This window comes from Calliphora vicina, chromosome 4 (assembly GCF_958450345.1).
Source record: "Calliphora vicina chromosome 4, idCalVici1.1, whole genome shotgun sequence".
NCBI lineage: Eukaryota > Metazoa > Arthropoda > Insecta > Diptera > Calliphoridae > Calliphora > Calliphora vicina.
In genome coordinates, this window is record NC_088783.1 from 93,599,198 (window position 1) to 93,621,046 (window position 21,849).

Here is a 21,849-nt window from a genome sequence, read left to right on the forward strand (position 1 = left end):
ACTTTTTTTTGAAAAATCAAAAACCTTTTTGGCTTTTTTTTCCAAAATGGACTCTTTTTTTATTAATTTTTTTTCTCAAAAGAAAGCTTAGGTCTTTTCCTTTAAAACCTTTTTGGTCGCTTAGTGGGATGCGAGTGGGATATCTATCAAAATAAATGTTTTGTAACTCAAGACAAAGGTTTTTAAATTTGCACTATTTTAATTTTTTTCATATTTGTGTGTAAACCTTAAAAATTAAACTTACGCAGAGAAACTAGACACATTAGCCTTTCCGATGGTATGTAACATACCCAACTAAAATTTCATAGCCTCGATACTGTAATACCCATAATATGTTAACCTCAGGAATAAAAATCACTTTTTTTCTATGGAAATGTTGAATAATTTAATTTTGTTATTTATTTGTAATAATAATTAATTTAATATATAATAATAATAAAAAGATGAATAATTTAGTAAAATTTAATCTTAATCACAATAGATCAATTTATATAATAACTATTTTTACACTTAATTTATGAAGTTTTTAAATTTTCAAATATCCATACTTTTATCCTCCTTATTTGTCACCTTTATTAGCTGCTTTTTTTTTGTCAATCCTTTCTTGGCGTTATTAGATTCAGCTACTGATTTCGCTGCTGGCTTCTTTTTTGGCTTTGGAAAGAAATCGCATTGAGTAGATGCAGAAAACTTTTTTAATTTGAGTCTTCCATCGACAAGCGGTATGAAAGCATGGTATTGAGCAGTGCCATCGATTGTTACCGCAGCATCGAATCTGCTCTTTAGTGTTTTCAATGTTTCCTCATGATCCTCTTTGCTACTAAAAACTATTTTAGTTTCTTTACAATAATTCTTTGCCCAATGGAATAAAGCAGTCGCATCTAAGATGCGATCTTGATGAGAGCACTGGAGGCTATACTTCGCTGCATTTCTTTTGAGGTTTGCTCCAATACCATCACATGCTCCTTTACCATGAGCAGTAGGATTAAAATGCCACTCAGCTGGCATTCCAAAATCTTTTTCATGAGCTGTAAGATTTGCGAAGCTACTTTTGTTTTTAAAATGTTGACGAGCTCCGTCCGAAACGTAGTATACCTTTTCTACTGTAAATTTTGATTTTAGATAATTTAGTATTATCTTCTGGTACTCATAAACTGCAACGGTGTCATGTTTTAAATCGTCGGATATGATTGCCATACTTTTGTGTTCCAGGTTTTCTTCTTTCATGTAGTAAATAACTACTGTGAATATAGTTGCTTGGTCGTTATTGAAGTGGAATGCTTGTATGGAATCCTGAAGAACATATTTATAGTTCTCTGCGAAATCAAATGAAATAATGAATTCACCAGACTTCAAATGTGTTTTCAAGTCCTTGAAGAATGACCACTGCTCTTTGACTAAAAAGTCATGGGTTCTCAAATTTAGCAATCCTCCACACAGTTCTTCCACAAAATCATCCACATTTAAAATTATGGTATTCAGTGTGCATCTTTCAGTCTGAAGCCAAGATTCAAATTTTAACTCCTCAATACATTCTCGATCAAAAGAGTTGATTAAATTTTCTTTGATGGATGTGGTTTCCGGGCAATTCGAACATTCACCTAAGTGGCAAGAAGTTGTAGCATTAGGGCACATAGTCAATTTAAGGCAATCGCGGTAATGGTGTAAATCTTCTGATGAATCATCTTTTAAGTAATTTAAGTTGATTTCCTTCAACATCAATTTAACATTTTCATGGTAAATACAAACACATACTGTGTGAGTTCCGCTGCTTCCTGCCAAAACGCAATGTTTTGGCCTCAGTTGTGTAAATTTTGTGAATCCAATTTTGACATCCTCGTATTCAGATTGAAATGTTGCGAATAATTCATTCAGGTTACAGAGAACCATTCTCTTCTGCATTTGAACTTTCTTGCCATCGATTCGTACAGACATCCAGTCTTTCATCCCTGGCATCAGGCGACTCATATCATCTCGCTGATAAAACTGAGTTATTAGAGATTTAGTATAAGTATCGAGGCTATGAAATTTTAGTTGGGTATGTTACATACCATCGGAAAGGCTAATGTGTCTAGTTTCTCTGCGTAAGTTTAATTTTTAAGGTTTACACACAAATATGAAAAAAATTAAAATAGTGCAAATTTAAAAACCTTTGTCTTGAGTTACAAAACATTTATTTTGATAGATATCCCACTCGCATCCCACTAAGCGACCAAAAAGGTTTTAAAGGAAAAGACCTAAGCTTTCTTTTGAGAAAAAAATTAATAAAAAAAGAGTCCATTTTGGAAAAAAAAGTCAAAAAGGTTTTTGATTTTTCAAAAAAAAGTAAAAAATTGTATGTCTTGAGTTACAAAACATTTTTTTATAGATATCCCACTCGCATCCCACTAAGCGACAAAAAGGGTGTTAAAGGAAAACACATAAGCTTTCTTCTGAGCAAAAAAAAAAGTCAACAAAGTTTTTGATTTTGCAAAAAAATTCAAAAATTTTAAATCTTGAGTTACAAAATATTTTTTTTGATAGATATCCCACTCGCATCCCACTAAGCGACCATATAGGTCGCTTAGGAAAAGACCTAAGCTTTCTTAAAAAAAAATAAAAAGGGCCCATTTTGAAAAAAAAGTCAAAAATATTTTTGATTTAAAAAAAAAATCAAAAATATTTTATTTAATTTTTTTAATTTTTTTTTTCGAAAGATTGCATAAATAGCTATCTAAACTATTTGGGACACATTTTGCTAAGAACAATAGGTAATAAGTTATATGGATAAAAAAAACACCTGTTTGGCCAAAATGTCAAATTTTGACCTCCTATAACTCAGAGAGTTCTTGACCGATCTTGTTGAAAAATGGTCGGAATGATCGGAAGACATCGATTTCAAAAGTTGGTTCACTTGACGTGAAATGCCCCAAAAATATAAAATACGAAAGGAAAATTTTCGCGTTAAAAATGGGAAGCTCCATTTTGATTTTAGACCCATGGTTTCTTCGGCAAACATTCTTAGAATTCATCGTAGATTACGATTTTGATAACCGCTTGTTGCATTTTTTTGGCTCCATACAAATTGACCCACTCTAATGTAGATGTATATTAAAAATTATATTGATGCTAATAAAGCAAATCAAAACAAAGAGCTGTTGCTGTGCTGATTTGTTTATTTTTCATCTGTTTGTGCTTTGGCATTTTATACTTAGGTTTAACACACCAATGATGCTCAGTTAAACCGAGATTATATAGTAAATAAACAATAGGTGTTTATTTTTTTTAAGTTTAATTTTAAGTTTAATTTAGGTTTAAACGAAGAATGTAGATTATCTTTATCCCAGAAACTAGCTCTAAGATATTCAGATATGAACGGATTTATAATCATTACTTATTTTTACCATTTTCCATTATTCAATGTAAAAAATTTAAGTTTTAAAAGCCATATTAATGTTCCCAAGTGAATTCACAATTTTTCTAATTCAGTCCAATTATGAATAAAAATTCCCCGGGAGTTTTTCCCTTTTCCTCATTTTTTCTATTCAAATTCAATGGCAACAATCTGCCAGGGAATTTTTATTCATAACTAGCTGACCCGACAGACGTTGTCCTGTCCAAATTAAAAAAAGTTTGTGAATTTGTGAGAAGCTGTTTAAAATGTGTAAAAATAGTTAAAAAAAAGATGATACACGACATTTTTTGTTGTTGTCTGGCACGTAAACAAATAATGCTTATGTGGAGCCATAGGGATTCGTGGTGGCAAAACGTCTTGTTCTTTGTACTTTCTTTAAGTATTGTTGCTTCGATAACGTTATGCATCAGGTTTTTTATCGCAAGTCGGGTGCCATTACAAAGACTATAAGTTGGATATTGTGAGGCGGTAATCCTGGTAATTCCAGCGAGTTGGATAGTTGACGACATCATCTTGGGAAGTAACAGAATCCACCGATTTGTATGTCATCATTCGACACATGCGACAGCAATATCACTTTAAATCTTAAAATCATGATTTTTCTAATTTTGTGCAATGTTTGGAAACACATTTCGGATGAGTTCGGATTTTGATTCGGTGAACTGGCAGAAAGCGATGGGAAATTAAATGTCAATCGGGATTTTTCCGTTGCCAATGTCCAGCAATTGTTTGGAAAATACTTCTCCAGATTGATCGTTCTGCAGCCGACGACTTCAAACATGCATTAAGTTCATCGGTTTGCGTTGACCGTGGAATCATTGGCAATGTTAGCCGAAAATCACCTGCAAACAGAATCATCGCACCTGAAAACCCGCTTTCATTGTTTAATAAATATTGCAACGTTTTGTCTAATGCCACCTCAAAGACTTTTTATACACCATTGTACACTCATCCCAAACGAACACTTTGCTTGCTGAAAACTTTGATCATCGCACTGTTCTACACTCATTGTACACTCATCCCAAACGATCAGTTTGCTTGCATCGCACTGTTCTTGGAAATGTTGCATGTTGGATTTTCATTGAGATGTATATTCAATGGTAACTTGAGTGCTGAATGAGCAGTTCGATAGCCTTCCAACAACATTAACGCCATCAAAAATTTTTCCAGTTCAACCGGGAGCGTGCAAAAAAAATCCTTACAGTTCCATCTTTCACAACTTTCATAAGAGTGTCGTACGCATATTTTTGTTGACGATTCAACAGTGGAACGATTGTTCGAACTGATTCCCTTAAGGCATCGCAATCTTACTGTTTTTCGCGTCGCAACTATTGATTAAATGCGTCGTGCATCGGACGATTGGGAGCTCTCATTCCTAACTCAGATAATACCTTTTTCGACATCATCAATCACATGTCCTCAATTAATATCAAAGCCTCGTAGAAAAATTTCCTCGCCCAGTTGCAAATTTGTATTTGATGTTCTAATACGCTTCTGATGCAAGATATCATCACACATGGCATATTTGTACTTATTTCACAAATCATTCGGTTTATCTCAACATGCTTTCCATATGTTGAGATGTTCGTATTTGATGAGCATTTGACGAAAGCACTGCATCTCCGAGGGAGTATTTCCAATGAGTGTCATTATCTAACAATCGCAAGCGTTGACACGTTTCTCTATACGTTACACAATTCAACATTTATAGTTCGTAAATCTCGGAAGGATGTTGGGCCACGAACGTTGACTAATAGCAAACGCAAATAGAAACACTCATCGTTGCTTGGATGGGCTTTGTAAATGAGACTCCTTGTTTCCGCCATTGAAATTTCTTTGTCGAATGATTCCAAGTAATATCTTGGCATTTCGAAGTATAGCAGCGTTCGGGCAAATTCATCATTTCAGCATATTTCTAAACATCTGGTCAATGTTGTAGATGGCGTTCGATCAACAGGTTCAGTTAAGTACACATTTTGGCCATTTTGCAGATGTACGGCTTAATGAACAACTCAGCCAAGTCACTGCCTTTGGTTACATATTTTCAGATGTATTTGATAAGTGGGCGTGGACAATTTTTCTTTCTGTTGAGAACATTTAAACAAAAAATTACCCAAATCCGTCCAGGCGTTCTGCGATTTTAGATATATCAAAAAAGTGGGCGTCGTCAATTTTTGTTTTAGAAAAACTTAAATTGGATTACTACGATTAAAAGTAGGAGTGGTCAATTTTTCTTTCAGTAGAAACTTAAGTTGGATTATTACGAATATTTAAAAAAAATTTAGCCATATCGGTGCAGCCGTTACCAACTGATGCAATTACCAGCGAACGACATTTGATTTTTATTAATATAGATAGATTGGGCTGATTATGTATTTTGCAAATAACATTTTATATAAAACCATACTTCTTAAAATGTAAAAAAAATATTCAGCGTTTTTGCCAACAAAATATAATGTTTATGGAAAAGTTTACATTTCATTACAAAGGAAGTGATTGTCCCCATTATTTTTTCCAAGGGCTAGATCTGGTGATGACCAGCCCACCTCGTCAACGAAGAAGGTGAAGAAGTCCTTAAGTCAGGATGTATACATTCAGGCGGATATAATTGATCGGAATGATCCGGATGGGAAGATCAGTACAGATCAATGGCAGCTGCTTGAAGGTAGACTCTTGGACGAGATCGCCATATATAATGGTAACTCGGAGGATGTATCCTTCAAAGGTGATGACTTTAAGAACCGCAGTTGGGAAACTTGGCGTCCTTAATCCAGCCTTAAAACTGTGAGTGATACGCGCCTCGGAGCTACCATTAAGGTGTCAGTATGGATTCCTCCACCCGTAAGACCGGTGGAAACCATTCTAAAAAACAGAACATTAATCTCCCTATAGACCAGTGGTGCTCAAACACATACCATCAAAGCTTTGGTTGTGTTGGTAAAATCACGACCTCAATTGGTAGCGTCTGTTCCCTTAGTTAGGGCGGCTACAAATTTCCTGTCTGCATTTTTGATGTCGGTCTGGGACTGTGGTTGGGTTACCTAGGCAACATAACCGTACCATCTGGCGTCTGTTCCCTATGTTAAGGGCGGCTGGAAAGTACGATCTGGTTCTGTCAGTCCGAATGATTTTGGTAAAAAATTCAAATCCAGAATGCGTCTGACTCACATTGAGCGGCATCATGGTCTGCGTCTGACTCCTGTGGAGCGGCAGTGTCTTTTTTCTTACCTATGGTAGAGGTATAAACTGCCAAAATCCCCCCCCCCATGAAATGTCAAAAAATAAAGACGGCCCTTGGTCCTTGGTCGAGGGTGCTAAAATCTCCAAGGGTAACGTGAATACTCAGGCGGAAGCCACAGGTCTGAGTGCCACTGGAGCTACTGTGACTGCGACGAATCAGACGAATATCCCGGGTCTGGTAGTCGGTGATGCTACTGGGATTAACGACAGACCGAACAGTTTTTTGACAAGACAGGAAAGAGTGACTTTGGACGACAGTGACGACAACCTCTCAGGTCTGAAAGGATTAAACCTTTATGAGACTGATGAGGAGGACTTACTCATGGTGTCCTCCGTACACAATCCGGAGGCCCATGACCCTGCAAAGGGAGACACAGAACAGAAAAACAAGAAACAGGACTCAGAACAGTACGAACGGAAAAGGTTGGCGGGCTACAAACGCTCTCTCCGGTATGTCAGGACGTTGGACTCACGAGATCCCGCGTCCTTGACCACCAGGGAAAAGCGTTTACGGGGTAAACATACCTACCACATACAGAAGTATGAGGCTATGCTAAATACTACTGTTGTGGAGGTCAGGCCAGTCAAGACTACGACCGATTCAAACCAGAGCAGGCAGGTGATCACATCTAAACATGTGCCCCATGCCAGCACTGGACCGAACACGATCACCGTCTCGGAGGATCTTGACGTACGCCCATCTACATCAAAGAGGGCCACGTCGGGACCAAAGAGAGGTGATGACCAATGCGGCACGACGAAGTCTACTAGCACAACACCCAAGGTGCTGTCCGCAATCTCCTCTACTCGAGGAATCGCGACGGTTGCCAAAGGTCCAGCTAGCAGGCCTAGTATTAAGCGGCAAAGGTCAGGTGAAACGCAGGTGTCTGAGGGTAAGCGGCTGAAACCATCAACTAGCTTATCATCAGCACCTGAGCTACAAGTAACCATCATTGATCGTAGTCAACCTGATGGGAAAATGACTACGGACAGATGGCTGCTTCTGGAGAAGATCTTGCGGGCACTAGTTGACGAACTCGCATGCAGTGAGGATGATTCCTTCACTGCATTCGACGGCGCCAAATGGTTAAAGGGTGTCAAGATCATCGGGTGCGGTAACAAGAAGGCTCTAGGCTTTCTCAGAAACTGTATCCGAGGAGTTGGCGAACTCTGGCCCAATGCAAGAATCGAAATCGTCCCACTGGATCAAGTACCTTTTCGACGACGGTGAGAGTGTGGGTTCCTCCTCCTCTTTTGGAGGACGAAGCCACGCTAACACTTATAAAGCGTCAGAACAAGGAACTTGGCACAGAGGACTGGACGATCAAACGAGGACGCTCGAGGGACAAAGGAGAAGGCAAGTATCTCTGGATCAAAATCGGTTCAGATTCCCTCCGACTCCTGCGTTCTTTGCAAGGCGTGAAAATTAAAAAAGTGAATTCATTATTTATAGAATTTATTTCTTATTGAATCATTCTAATTTCTTTAAATTTCTTCTTCAAATCCGTAACAAAATAGCTTCAAAAATTTATTAAATGATTAAATTTTTCTTCATTCAAATCTAGTACAATTTTTTCAACTAATTTTGTAGATGATTTGATTTAACAACAATTTAATCATTCAAAGTTTGACTAAATTCTGTTATTAATTAACTTTAAAATTAATGAAATTAAATATTAGGAATGGATTTATGGAATGAAAGGCTGACATTCTTTAATTGCGGATTAATATTTTAGTGAATTAAGCTCAAATTTTATTAATTAATTCGAAGCTCTGATATTTAATAATTATAACACTAAGTTTTTATATGAAATTTGGCTAAAATATTCCTAATTTACAGTATCATTATATATTTCGGGAATAGCCGAGTACCCGGGAATGTAGAAAAAAATTTCCCGATTACCGGGAATCAAAAAAAGTTGGGAAATTAAAAACCCTAAATAGGGGTAATAGACCAACGTTCTTCAATAGGATCAGGGAGCAGGTCATTGATATTACTTTGGTAGGGAACACTGACTCAGTTAGAATTCTTGATTGGAGAGTTTCAGTCGAGTGCTCATTCTCCGATCACCACAGGATAGTTTTTACGATACAGCTTACACTGGATAGGGAAAAACCCTTTAGAAATCCTAGGAAAACCGACTGGGTCAAATTCAGTAATCTTAGTGACACCATACCACCTCCAGCAATGGATGGACTAAGTGGTACACTTGACTTGGACGACTCGGTAGAGTTTCTATCCAGGTCATTAAGGGAAGCCTACTATGCTAGCCTGGAAACATGATACATTCCTAAAGAATGGAGAGAGGTTACAGTGGTATTTATCCCCAAAGCGGGAAAGGTAAACCACAGTACCGCCAAGGACTATAGACCGATCAGTCTGTCATCGTTTTTATTGAAAACACTGGAAAGATTGGTCGATATCCATGTGAGGAACATCCTCTCCCCTGATAATTTCTGTAGGTCACAGCACGCATACCTTAAAGGGAGGTCGGTGGAGACTGCCTTGCACGACGTTGTCGGAACTATAGAGGGGACACTTGACAAAAAGGAGTATGTTATGGCATCTTTCTTGGATATAGAGGGTGCGTTTAATAATGTGAACATATCCGCAATAGTTGATGCATTGGGTGACCTAGGTGTTGATCAGCGGATAAGAAATTGGACAGAAAATATGCTTAGGAGCAGGGCCATTAACTCTAATATGGGCATTGGTAGGACAAGGAAAGTTGTGACAAGAGGCACACCACATGGTGGTGTCATCTCTCCACTTCTGTGGAATCTTGTCGTAAATAAAATCCTTTTCAGGCTCAGCAGGATAGGTACCAAAGTAGTCGCATATGCTGACGACGTTGTGCTTCTTATTCAGGGTAAGTTTCTTCCCATAATAAGTGAACTCATGGAATCAGCTCTCAGCGTTCTGAGCGTTCATGGGCCAAGGAAAACGGTCTAGGTGTTAATCCTGCCAAGACCGAACTGGTTCTTTTCACCAGAAGATATAAAACTCCAGAATTCAGACCTCCACGACTGGATGGTACTTTTCTGAAGTTTTCAAGCGAAGCCAAATATCTTGGCGTAATTTTGGACTCTAAGCTCTCGTGGAAACGTAATGCTGAGAGTCGAATGAAGAAGGCTTTATGTGTCTTCTATATATGAAAGAAAACCTTTGGGAAGAGATGGGGTCTTAAACCATACATTGTACACTGGATATACACCGCGGTCATAAGACCTATTTTGACCTATGGAGCTCTTGTTTGGTGAAGATTGGTAGACACTAAGACTCACCTTTCTATTCTAAACAAGGTACAAAGATTAGCATGTCTTGCAATTACTGGCTCTATGAATTCTACCCCTCAGGCCAGTCTAGAGACGATGCTAAATATAACTCCCCTTGATATATATATCAAATGCATTTCTGCTAAGTCTGCTCTACGACTTAAACAGTCGAGCGGACTAAAGCATGATCGTATTGGTCATGGCACCTTCCTACAAAAGATAGGCAGGCCAATCATAGGGCGGGAAACGGATTACATAATACCTACACCGAATTTTGACAGAACTTTTAAGACCAGAATACCGACAAGGGATGATTGGGCCGCGAACTCTGTCCTAAGAGATGACGTGATCTCAATCTACACTGATGGTTCAAAGACAGAAAGAGGCACGGGCTAGGGAATCTTTTCAGATGAACTGGACCTTCTGATGTCTATTCGATTACCCGATACCTGCACGGTTTTCCAGGCAGAGATTTATGCCATCGATACAGCCGCGAGAAGAATCCGGGAACTGAATCTCGAAAATTCGACTATACATATCTAGTTGGACAGCCTTGCATCAATCAAGGCTCTTAACTCCAATGTGATCAGGTCGAAATGTCTTCTCAATTGTATCAAATCACTGGCACAACTGACACAACATCACGTCGAGTTGATATGGGTTCCAGGACACGAGGGCATCCGGGGAAATGAAGTATCTGATGAGTGCGCAACCAACGGGTCGTCCCTGGACGTATCTCTAGCGCAAAGGGATATTTACACTCCCCTGGTGACAGTATCGAGATTGATAGATGAATGGGCTTTGAGTGTAGAATATCAAGAATGCTCTGGCCCAATCTGACAGAGGATAGAACTAGGACTCTTTTGTATCTTAGCAGGAATTCGATCAGGCTTCTTACGGGTATAATTACTGGGCACTGTATGATTGGACATATGTCGGAACGTATGGGTTACCCACGTTATAGCTACTGTAGAAGTTGTTTAGATGAAGAGGAGGAGGAATCGGTACAGCACCTTCTATGTGAATGCCCAGCCTTACAAGAGCATAGACTACTACAACTTGGTAGAGCTCTTTTCCATGATCTGGACTGTCTCAGAGATGTGTCACTAGTAAATATGATCAGATTTATTAGAAGTACCGGTTGGTTCCCACGGGGATCACAGGAATCACATAGTCAACGAAATTAGGGAGGGAAACTATTCTCACTTTATGTACGAATTTTCAGCATAAGAGAATAGTATTTCTAAGGGTATCACAATGGGCCACAAGGCCTCCGAGTGAACTCGCTAAATTGCGAGCAACCCACGCGTGCTAGGGAATTGTGATATTGAGCGACACTGCTATAGACCAATGGAAGTCTCTAGCCTCGATGGTGTGTAAGGAGAATAACGGGAGGGATTTTCGGTTCGCAGTGGATTGTAAATCTCTCGAATCTTTGGATAAGTTGAAAGGGGTTGTCAATTTTGGATTTGGCACTGTCAGGTTTTGGTACTCGAAACATGACACTACCAAAGAGGCTGCTAGTGGTGCAGAATTGTGAAGCGGCCTAGACAGAATTGACAACCTTTTTCACCAAATCCCAAACTGACGTGGCCCTGATCAGAGAAACTTGGATTAATCAAAATAAGGTTTACGGATTGGGGATACACGTTGTATATCCCGTCCACTGAGGACAAGGTGAGAACGTGTATCCTGGCAAATAGAGAGCTTAAATTATTAATTTATCATTATTTTAGGTGCGGTAACATCACTGTTGTCAACAGAGAAACCAGAGGTGAGCGTACGCTGGCATTTGCTTCGATGTATATGCCATATGAGGTAGCAGATCCACCAGGCAATGTGCTGGAGCTGACGGCATATGCAAAAAGGAAAGGTGCTATCCTGGTGATGGGATGTGATGCAAATGCCCATCACAGCCTGTGGGGCAGTGCTGATATAAACAAAGATGTTAGTGCATCTTTGATTTTATAACTGTCAATAATCTAGTAATTTTTTTATTTTTTTTAAATAAAATTTAAAGTTCTTGCCGATTTTCATAATGGAAGAATGTTCTGCATCACTTTTATTGCACGTTCCGAGCAAATGTTGCAACATGATATAATTCCGAATCCACAGTACTTGTAAAATCCTTCCCACTGCCATCTCATTATTTTATTATTTAAGTATAAATTTCTTTAAAATATGTATAAACTTCATTGGACTTTTTTTTTGAGGGATACTTCCCTTATTTGAAATTATCTTTTGAAGTATGTCCGCAGTTATTAATTATAAAAGCAGCGTAACGAAGGAATAAAATGTATTGTATTTCAAAATAATTGAAAACATTTAATGAAAAACTTTATTGCGTTTGGTGTGTGAACTTTTCTAACAACCGCGAAAAAAATAAGCCCGTGGTTTTTCATATTTTTTATGCTCTATTCCAATTTGCATATTTGCAAAAATTGTCAATAGTTATAGCCCTAATGCCCATGTTTAGGAACAAAGATAGGCAGGCGGTTATAAACATGACATTGACGAACCACAATGATAATTTCTTTAGAGATTGGAGGGTATCCGCGGACTGCTTCTTTTCGGATTACCTTCACCTTGGACTTCAATTCGTCTGCTAGGGCACCATTTAGGTATCCTAGGCGGACAAATTGAGGAACATTTCATGACAAGGTTCGTATTGGGATGGAGCAGTCAACTCCACGTGAACTGCTACCATCCAATTTGGAATATACGGTGAACAATTTCACTCGTTTACTCAATGAGAGCTTTGAATCATCATGTCCAATAACATTTTCAGGCGTAAACAGCCTAAATGGTGGACTAAGGAACTTCGCGTACAGAGGTCGACAGGAAATCATTTAACAGGAAGCTCACTGGATTACAAAGAGACTGGAACAACTATAAGGTGTGCTTCAATAAATACAAGGGAGATCTGAAAAGAGCAAAGCCGAGTTCATGGAGGAATTACTGTGAATCCGTTGATAGCGTCAATGAGCTGTCAAGGTTTCGGCGAATTTTAACCAAACCCCCACCGGTCATAGTGTATATTCAAAGAGATGACAATTCATGGACGGAATCCAGCTCGGAAACACTCTCCCTGCTCATGGAAACACACTTTCCTGGGCCGAATTACCGCATTCGTGATCGAATGAACTATCGTATCGAAAAATAATTTCGATATCGTAATTATAACAAAATGTACGAATTCCGTAATCTCAAATAAGAAAATTACGATTGAATTTACTCGATATCGAATGCGGTAATTCTGCCCCTGGTTGTGAAGGTATAGGCACTAGGGATGACTACCAGCGGGTTAATATACCTGTGTGTATTAGTCACGACTCTAGACAAATTGAGGAAATAGTCACTAGGGAAAAACTAGCCTGGGCGGTGAAAACTTTCGACCCGTATATATCACCAGGTCCGGATGGAGTATTTCCGTCGATGCTATGTAATATCTCGGATACTGCGCTATTTATTTTGGCAGATATCTTCAAGAGTTGTCTCAGTAGTAGGTATCTACCGAGCGGGTGGAGGGAGGTCAAGGTTGTCTTCATACCTAAGGCCGGTAAGGCCAGCCACTCGAAACCAAAGGATTTCAGACCTATTAGCCTAATGTCTTTTCTTCTGAAGACATTAAAACGACTGATAGATCTACATCTAAGAAGCAATATAGATACTCATTAGCAACGCTCAACGTGCCTACCTCAAGGGTAAGTCTGTTGAGAGTGCGCTTCATGAGGTGGTCGGTTGTATAGAGTCTGAAGAATAGGGACATAGAAGGCGCCTTTAATAAAACTTAGGGTTAACGACTTCCTGGTGAGCTGGATAATCTTAATGCTGGAAAGCAGGATTATCAACTCAACCCTAGGGGACGATGTGATTAGAAGACGGATTACCAGGCGCACACCACAAGGTGGAGTTCCCTCTCCTCTTTTGTGGCTTCTGGCGGTAAACTTTATTCTTTGAATCTAAGGGTAGGAAGATAGTCGCATATGCAGATGACCTGGTGATACTGATCAAGGGAAAGTTTCACTCCACTATCAGTGACATCATGCAGGAATCGCTTGGCGACTTCTCGTCCTGGGCAAATACGAACGGGTTGGGTGTAAACCCATCAAAGACAGAATTGGTATTATTTACCAGGAAATATAAGGTAGAGAGCTTCAATTTGCCCAAATTAGACGGCGTTGAGCTGAGTTTATCAGAGGGAACCAAGTATTTAGGAACATTCCTTGACAATAAATTGTCATGGAAAATCAATACTCAGGAAATATTAAAGAAGCGTCTCAATTAGAATATCCAAAGCCGAAACCGAAAACCGGTCAACCGGTTTTTTCATCTTTATAAACTCCACCGGTTTCGGTTTTTTTAACTTTTCGATTTTTTGACAAACCGGTTTTTGTAAGACGTTCTACCGGTTTTAATGAAATATGTTTTCTAAAGCTCAATCAAACATATTTATGAAAAACTTTGATACCATTTTTAAAAATATTGAATAATTGCAGAAAGATAGAGCTTTAAAAATTCAAAAATGCTAAATTTCCGAAGATTTAGTACACAATTCTTAACACATTTCCTATTAGCGTCCACAAATAAAAATAAATTTAAGGAGACCTTTTTCATATTAAATAAAAATATAATATAAACAGATTTTTTTAAAGACAAAACCGAAACCGTTTTACCGGTTTTTTTAAAAGACAATAATCAAAACCGGTGTTTATGTTGCATCCTTTTGGTAATAACTACATTAAACGTATTATACTATTTTTAACAACGTTAGAATTTATTGTTGCTTCCTTTTTTATGCAACTTTGCTGGAAGTATTTCACTAGATTCTAGCGAGTAAACCGTTAACGGGTCCTTAAATATTGTTTGCCACCAAATTATGCTTGTTATTTTAGCATTAAAAAACACTTGTCAAATTGTCTTCGACATAAGCACTACGTGCATTTCACTAAGAAATTGCGTTTTCTCCTTCTACGAGGTAATATTTATTAACAATAAAAAGAGATCTTCGTCTCTAATTTAAACTTGAAATTTGTTTTATTTTTATAACAATTTTGGAAAACTTGGATTGATGCCAAACAACCGGTTTTTTCAAAAACACATTATTTCGGTTAAACCGGAAACCGGGTTTTCAAATTTGCCGTTTTTTTGGACACTCTAGCCTCAATGCCGACTATACATGCAGGAACTCAATTGGCAAAAACTGGAGCTTGCGACCAAGTATGGTTAACTGGATCTACACATCTGTTGTTAGACCTATTATTACTTATGGTTGCACAGTGTGGTGGGAGGCAATAAGGAAACGTAGTTACAGGGTTATACTCAATAAAGCTCAAAGGTGTACATGTCTGGGCATCACAGGTGCCTTTGGCAGCCTCCCGCAGGCATCCTTGGATATAATCCTAAACTTTCAGCAAGGGATTTACTCAGACTATCAGAGTCTTCTTTGGTAAAAACCTTGCGGGCAAGTCATACTAGGATACTGTATGACCTGCCCGCAGTACAATATACTGGTAGGTATCAATTGGAGTCTTCAAGGGTAAATGGGATAATGGCACAAAGGATACAGGGTCACAGACTTAAACGGCTAGGAAATATATTTCTGGACGAAATTGGTAATGTTGCTGGCTGTAAACTGAGCAACATACTAGGTTTCATTAAGGGTATAGGGTGGCTATTTAAGGGACGTTCCAAATCCATAACGAACTCTTTCCATATTTTTCTTTTTACCAGGCGGTTTTGGACTCTTCTTTTATTCTTTCTATTGAAGGGAATCACAATGGATCACAAGATCTCCGAGAGGAAGTGCGCATAGTGTACACCCCTTCCAAAATTAAACTAAATAACCACAGATTGAGAAAATGGAGCATAAACTTACTTTTGTATTGGGTCTTATTGCTGATTTGAATTCTTCTAAATTAGTTGAGTCCGCAAAGGTTGCCTCTATACCTAATCTAGAGGCAACTTGTCTAAAAATAAATATATAATGAGTACGATTTAATGTATTCTTAAGTATTATTTAAAATTACCTGATCAAACGGTTTGTGCCTCCATATACATCATCACCAACAACTATATGATCTCCACAAGAAAGCATTGTTAGTACAGCAGTAGAAGCTCCCAATCCTGAAGAAAACGTCAGTCCATATTTAGCATTGTCTAATGAAGCCAAACATTGTTCTAGTACATTACGTGTTGGATTTCCACTTCGAGAATATTCAAACCCCTAAAAGGATAAGAAATTTACATTTAGTATTCCAATTTTATTCATATTGCTCACAAAAATATCATTTTATCTAATTTCTTTATTCGAAAATTCTCCTAAAAAATTGATTAGATAATTGCCTAATGTGAAACGCGTCTTAGCAAAGTTAATTCATATTTAAATTTTTGGTAAATCATCGATAAAATAAATCTAACGAAAGTATTATTTCTTTTCTATTATACAGTTGTATTAATAACAATATAATTGTGTTAAATAGTGTGTAATCTTATATATAAATAGGCCACACGTTTTTTTGTGATACACTTTTAAGTATGTTATTGTCCACCAATATTGATGAAACCTATATGGTTTAAAAGATTATTTTCTCTAAATGTGCACAATATAATTTTTTTTAAAATTCTTTCCATAAAAGTGTTAAAAAGCGTTCTAAATTTGTTTGAAAAACAACAACAACATGTGTATGCACATCTAAATACACGTGTATTTGTACACAAACGTGAAAAATATTTTTGCGTATACTCAAAGTAACTGTATAATTTTGTTATTAGTGGTCAATTTTGACCACCAGGCGATCCTAGTATATATTAATAGGCAAGTTGATTTTAAGGTCACAGTAACATTTAATTTGGGTAAACATATACCATTATAAAGGTATTTATTCACAGATGTGCACAATATATATAGTTTTTACCATAGAGAATTATACATAGAGACGAGATACTCCGATTTGTCAAGCAAAAATACAACAAATCATATGACTGATACAACAACAAAATACATTGAATTACATGTATTTTGTTGTTGCAAGAGATAGGTTTTTGACAATTACATCTCGTCTCTATGTTACCCTATGGTTTTTACCTTTGTGTTTGTCCAATTTGTTGTTGTAAATAAATAAGAGTAACAATTATACAGCATTGCTTTTGCTTTCTTTTAAGTGAGAGTTGTTATAGAAATTAAATTAGATAAAAGTGAAAGTAATTTAATAACACTGTGCGACAGCCAATATCGGCGGGGTTCTGCTTTACTACAATCATATATGTATATGATTGCTGCAATTATGTGAATGGTAACTTAAACATATGGTTACGCAATAATTATAAATAATAATAATTACAATCATACACATATCGTAGTCCTTGGGTTTAAGTGCTCCATATGCCATTTTGACAAATTTTTCAAATCTGCAATCCGTTTTCGGCTATCGTCATTCAATGAAGTATCTGTACAAAATCATGAAATTGATTACTGCTGGACATTTTGCTCTACGTGCAATTTATATTGATGAATACTAATATTTTTCTGTGATAAAGAATTATTAAGAGTTCTTCCTTTTATATATGATGCAATTCTCACTTTATAAGAATTATAATTAAATTTTTCGATTATTCCATTTACTAAAACAAAAGTTCTTCAATATATTCCAAATAAAATTAAAAACTCAATTTTGCAGCCTCATTTCCAAACAGAAAATGTTTATAATAAAAAAAGGTTGGCTGAACCAATTAGCAACACCTTTAAGTTTCGGTATGAGAAAATTCAAAATGAAAAAATCATTTTGATATAGTTAGTCCAAAATAACTTTCATTTTTATTTTCGGTTTTTTAGTCACAGTCTTCGACTAACTCTTGCGTCGTGCGGTTCTTTGCTTAAACATTCCTAAATTTTACAATTATTTTATTTTTTGCTTACATTTTAAAAACGGTGAACACCAAAAGTTTTCTTGCATATAGTAATTAACTAAAATATCATCATAATATAGTGATCATGTCAGGTCCAAACAATATGGGGGATGCCCCCGCGCGAAAAAAAAAACTGTGCTTTACCCCCTCATATACCAGCTGAGTGTAGGCGAACTTTATGCGTTAACTGTTCTGAAGAACATCTTCTTCTGCTAAAGAATGCGAAATGTTCAAACAACAAAAAAAAATTTTTAAAATAAAAACCTAAGTAAAATGCTCTTTAAAGATCGCCAAAGAAAAATACCAAGCATAAACATTGAATAAGCCACTAGAACAGTCGTACGCTAAAAACTCAAAAACAACAAAAATATAAAAAATACAAGCATTAAGAAAACAAATGAAGCACCAAATGCAGAAAAAAATAATTTAAATAAAACAACAACTTTACAGCCTACAAACAACTCAGAAAACTCCAAAAATATTACAGAAACATCTATTATTACAAAAACAATTTCAGCAGATTCTAAAACACAAAAATCCAACATCAAGAAACACAAAACCAATACCAACAGTATTAACACGTTCAATGACTAAAGCCCATGCAAACAACAACCAACTTAAAGAACAAAAGAAACTCTCAACTTATCACAAAATAAGAACTTAACTTTACCCAAACAATCAACAAATCAAAATAATCCCTCTTATAATGAACACGATGAAATAATTTTATTATTTTAGTAGTATTTTAAATACTTTATTATATAACATTTGATTCAAATTATTTTAATTTTTAAAGGCTCTGGTATAATTTTGCACAAAAAATACATAATTTATTTTAAATATATTAAAAATTTGTTAGATTGGTTCCAAGAAGCTATTTCGAAGTTAATATATGTGTCCTTGTTATTGATGTAGTGAGGAATAAAAATATATGTAAATATTACCAAAGAACTAGTTCCTTAAAAACTCTTTATAAAAAATGTTATAGAATCACAACAATGTTTCTTGAAAAGGTTCCAGAAGTAATGGTGACATCACTAGTTCCAAGGTTGCTGTTCAAGAATCTAAACTGTATCTGTTAGATCTACTTAATTTATAACAATTCTTAAATTTTTCCGGAACATATACACATTTTCTTTGAAAATTGGAAACTATTTTTCTTAGTGTTTTTTTACTAGAAATAAGTGTTTTTTTCATGAATTTGGTGCTTTTTGTAATTTTAAAGTTTGGTTTGTATATGTTTTCTGGGTTGAGTTTTATGCGATGTTCACTGTTCTGATAATAGCATGTGATATTGATCTAAATTCATTGATGATATTGCAGCAGTTTTCTTCCTTATTTGATAATTGTTTAGCAACTTCCAATATGATGTAAGGGTTGATTTGGTTGTGTTGAGTGAATGTATTGTAGATTGCAAGTAGTTGGTTATGTCATTGTAATGAACTTGTGAGTTGAATTTTCATTGCCTCAAATATTTTCTTTATATTGATAAAGACAGATAACATTTCATTGATATCTATTGCACATAAGAGTTTTTATCGTATGGTTTGTGGAAATTTCATTAATGTTTTTTTAAACTCAGATTGATTATAGAGAGGGAATGGTCTTGATCATCAGGACGGCACTCTTAATAATGTCATTCCCATCTGCTATCTCTGGATTTGGTTGTGTTGAGTGAATGTATTGTAGATTGCAAGTAGTTGGTTATGTCATTGTAATGAACTTGTGAGTTGAATTTTCATTGCCTCAAATATTTTCTTTATATTGATAAAGACAGATAACATTTCATTGATATGGTATGGTTTGTTGAAATTTCATTAATGTTTTTTTTAAACTCAGATTGATTATAGAGAGGGAATGGTCTTGATCATCAGGACGGCACTCTTAATAATGTCATTCCCATCTGCTATCTCATTCTTAAGTTTTTGATGGGCTAATCTTAATATTGTTCTTTTCTTTGTTCATAGTCATGTCATTTGCTTTGTTTTCTTGTAATTTATTCAGCTTGTTTTCTTTTCCGTCAGGTTGTCTTTCAGTTATTTTTGCTAATATGTTGATATATTCTGCAGATATTAACTCTGATTTGGCAATGATAAAGTTTTGGTTATCATTGATCCTCTTATGCTTTTTGACTACTATCAATCGTGGTTCTTTATGGGGTAGTTGATGTATGCATTGTTAATGGATTTTTTTTATTATCATATGATTTTCTGCATTCTTAGTCATTGTCATGTTAATTTATTTCCATTCCGTTGTTGTGGATTTTATGAGACTGTCTTGACTGTGTTATGTTTGTGAATTCATGAAGTGTTGTTTAGTAAGCTGTCGTGGTGTTTGAATTACATTTAGTGTTTGATTTACGTGTTGCACTAGTGCAGTTGGTTGAGGCGCCAAAATAGTATAAATAGTAAAAATAGTATTGAAGTTTAATTTGCGGATAGTGTGTAGACATTGATTTGTGGACTGTGATAATTACCTTTCCGGTGAATTTAATATATATATATATGAATTTAATATATATATATATGAATTTAATATATATATATCTGAAGGTGGTATCAACTAATAGACATTCAGTGACTAATATTTATATATACATATATTTGGCCCTTATAGTTTCTAGGTTGTACTGAGTACCTTGATTTCTCTTTTATTTGGTTGATTATTTCTGTTACACATATACCTACTTATCAAATTTCTTTTTTTCTAGTGGAAACTAGTTTTTCTTATCAAGTTGCTAATTAACTGACATCAATTAAAGAATCATTATCTAATAATGATGTTGTATAATGTAATACATATGTTGGAGTTTAAATTTTGACTTTGTTCAATTTTATTTATAATATTTATTTAATTTATATCATAATTATTTAATTTATTTTATACTAAAATTTTTTAATGTAAACTATTTTTTTAAGTAGAAATTTATAACCGGTTATGGCCAATAGGCTAGGTTGTTGAAAATAAATAATAATAAAAAAAAAAAGTTAACAACGCTGGTATTGTGGCATTAAACCAGATTTAAGGGCTAATTAGTTTGTACGTTACGTTCTGTTACGAAACCGAATCTGTTGAAAACAGAATCTTGTCCGCAACGTTAAGTGACAGCTAAAACAGCTGATATCATATTCAGACCAAAATGCTAACAATGCCAACATTTTTTGAAAGGGAAATACTTTTTTTTTACAAAAGAATAAAAACATTGAATATTTTATAAAATAAACTAATACCCCGGTTTGCGTCGCTAATTGGGCCTGAAGAAACGCGACGCAAACCGAAACGACGTAAAACGGAACACGATTTTCCATACATTTGTATTGATTTTCATTTAATTGGTTCCTAGATTCATAATTTTTGCTTAAAAAATAGATTTTTCAATACAAACATTTTCATATTAACGACGCAAATCGAAGTACTAACGACGCAACTTCGAAGCCATGCGACGTAAACTGAAACAAAAACTATGCAAATCGAAGCACTAACGACGCAACTAAAAATTTTACATAAAATTAATAATATATATATAGTAGGCATAGAAATTAAAAAAAAATTAATTAAGAAGAAACATATGAAAAAAAAAATATATTCAATAAAAAAATTTGTAGTATAACTTAAAGTATAATAATTGTATATAAGTTTTAGGTAATATGCAATGGGGAGAATTAATAAAATCATAGAAACAAAATTACAAACTTTGTTCAAACTATTGTTTCAGTCTACGCTTAGGCCCTAGTTGTGTAAATCACTTGCGTTCAACGCTTCACCAACGCTGTTGTGAACGCGTTACAAAAAATATAAAATTTTATAAATCACTACGGCATTGCGTTTAGTCAACGCCGAAATATTACGATGTCACTTCTATTGTCAAATCTCTACGTAGCCGTGGTTGCCATTGTATAAGTTGATAAAATTTAAAATAAAAACATACAAAAAGATGTACTTATATCGTGTTGGCAATGCTGTAAGCCAAACCGCTGTATGGCGTTTATTTACTTTTGAATCCATAAAATATTTGTTCAAAGAAGACACAA

The 21,849-nt window shown here is 35.7% G+C and overlaps 1 protein-coding gene across 1 annotated transcript in view; it reads right to left on the minus strand.

Annotated features, from left to right (window-relative positions):
• Positions 1-21,849, minus strand: part of Cth (Cystathionine gamma-lyase) — a 94,275-nt gene that overhangs the window by 34,795 nt on the left and 37,631 nt on the right. The window contains exons 2-3 of the mRNA XM_065509899.1: positions 15,940-16,136; positions 15,789-15,879 (exon numbers count right to left, since the gene is read on the minus strand). Coding sequence (XP_065365971.1) covers positions 15,789-15,879; positions 15,940-16,136 — 288 coding nt within the window. The remainder of the gene's footprint in view (positions 1-15,788; positions 15,880-15,939; positions 16,137-21,849) is intronic.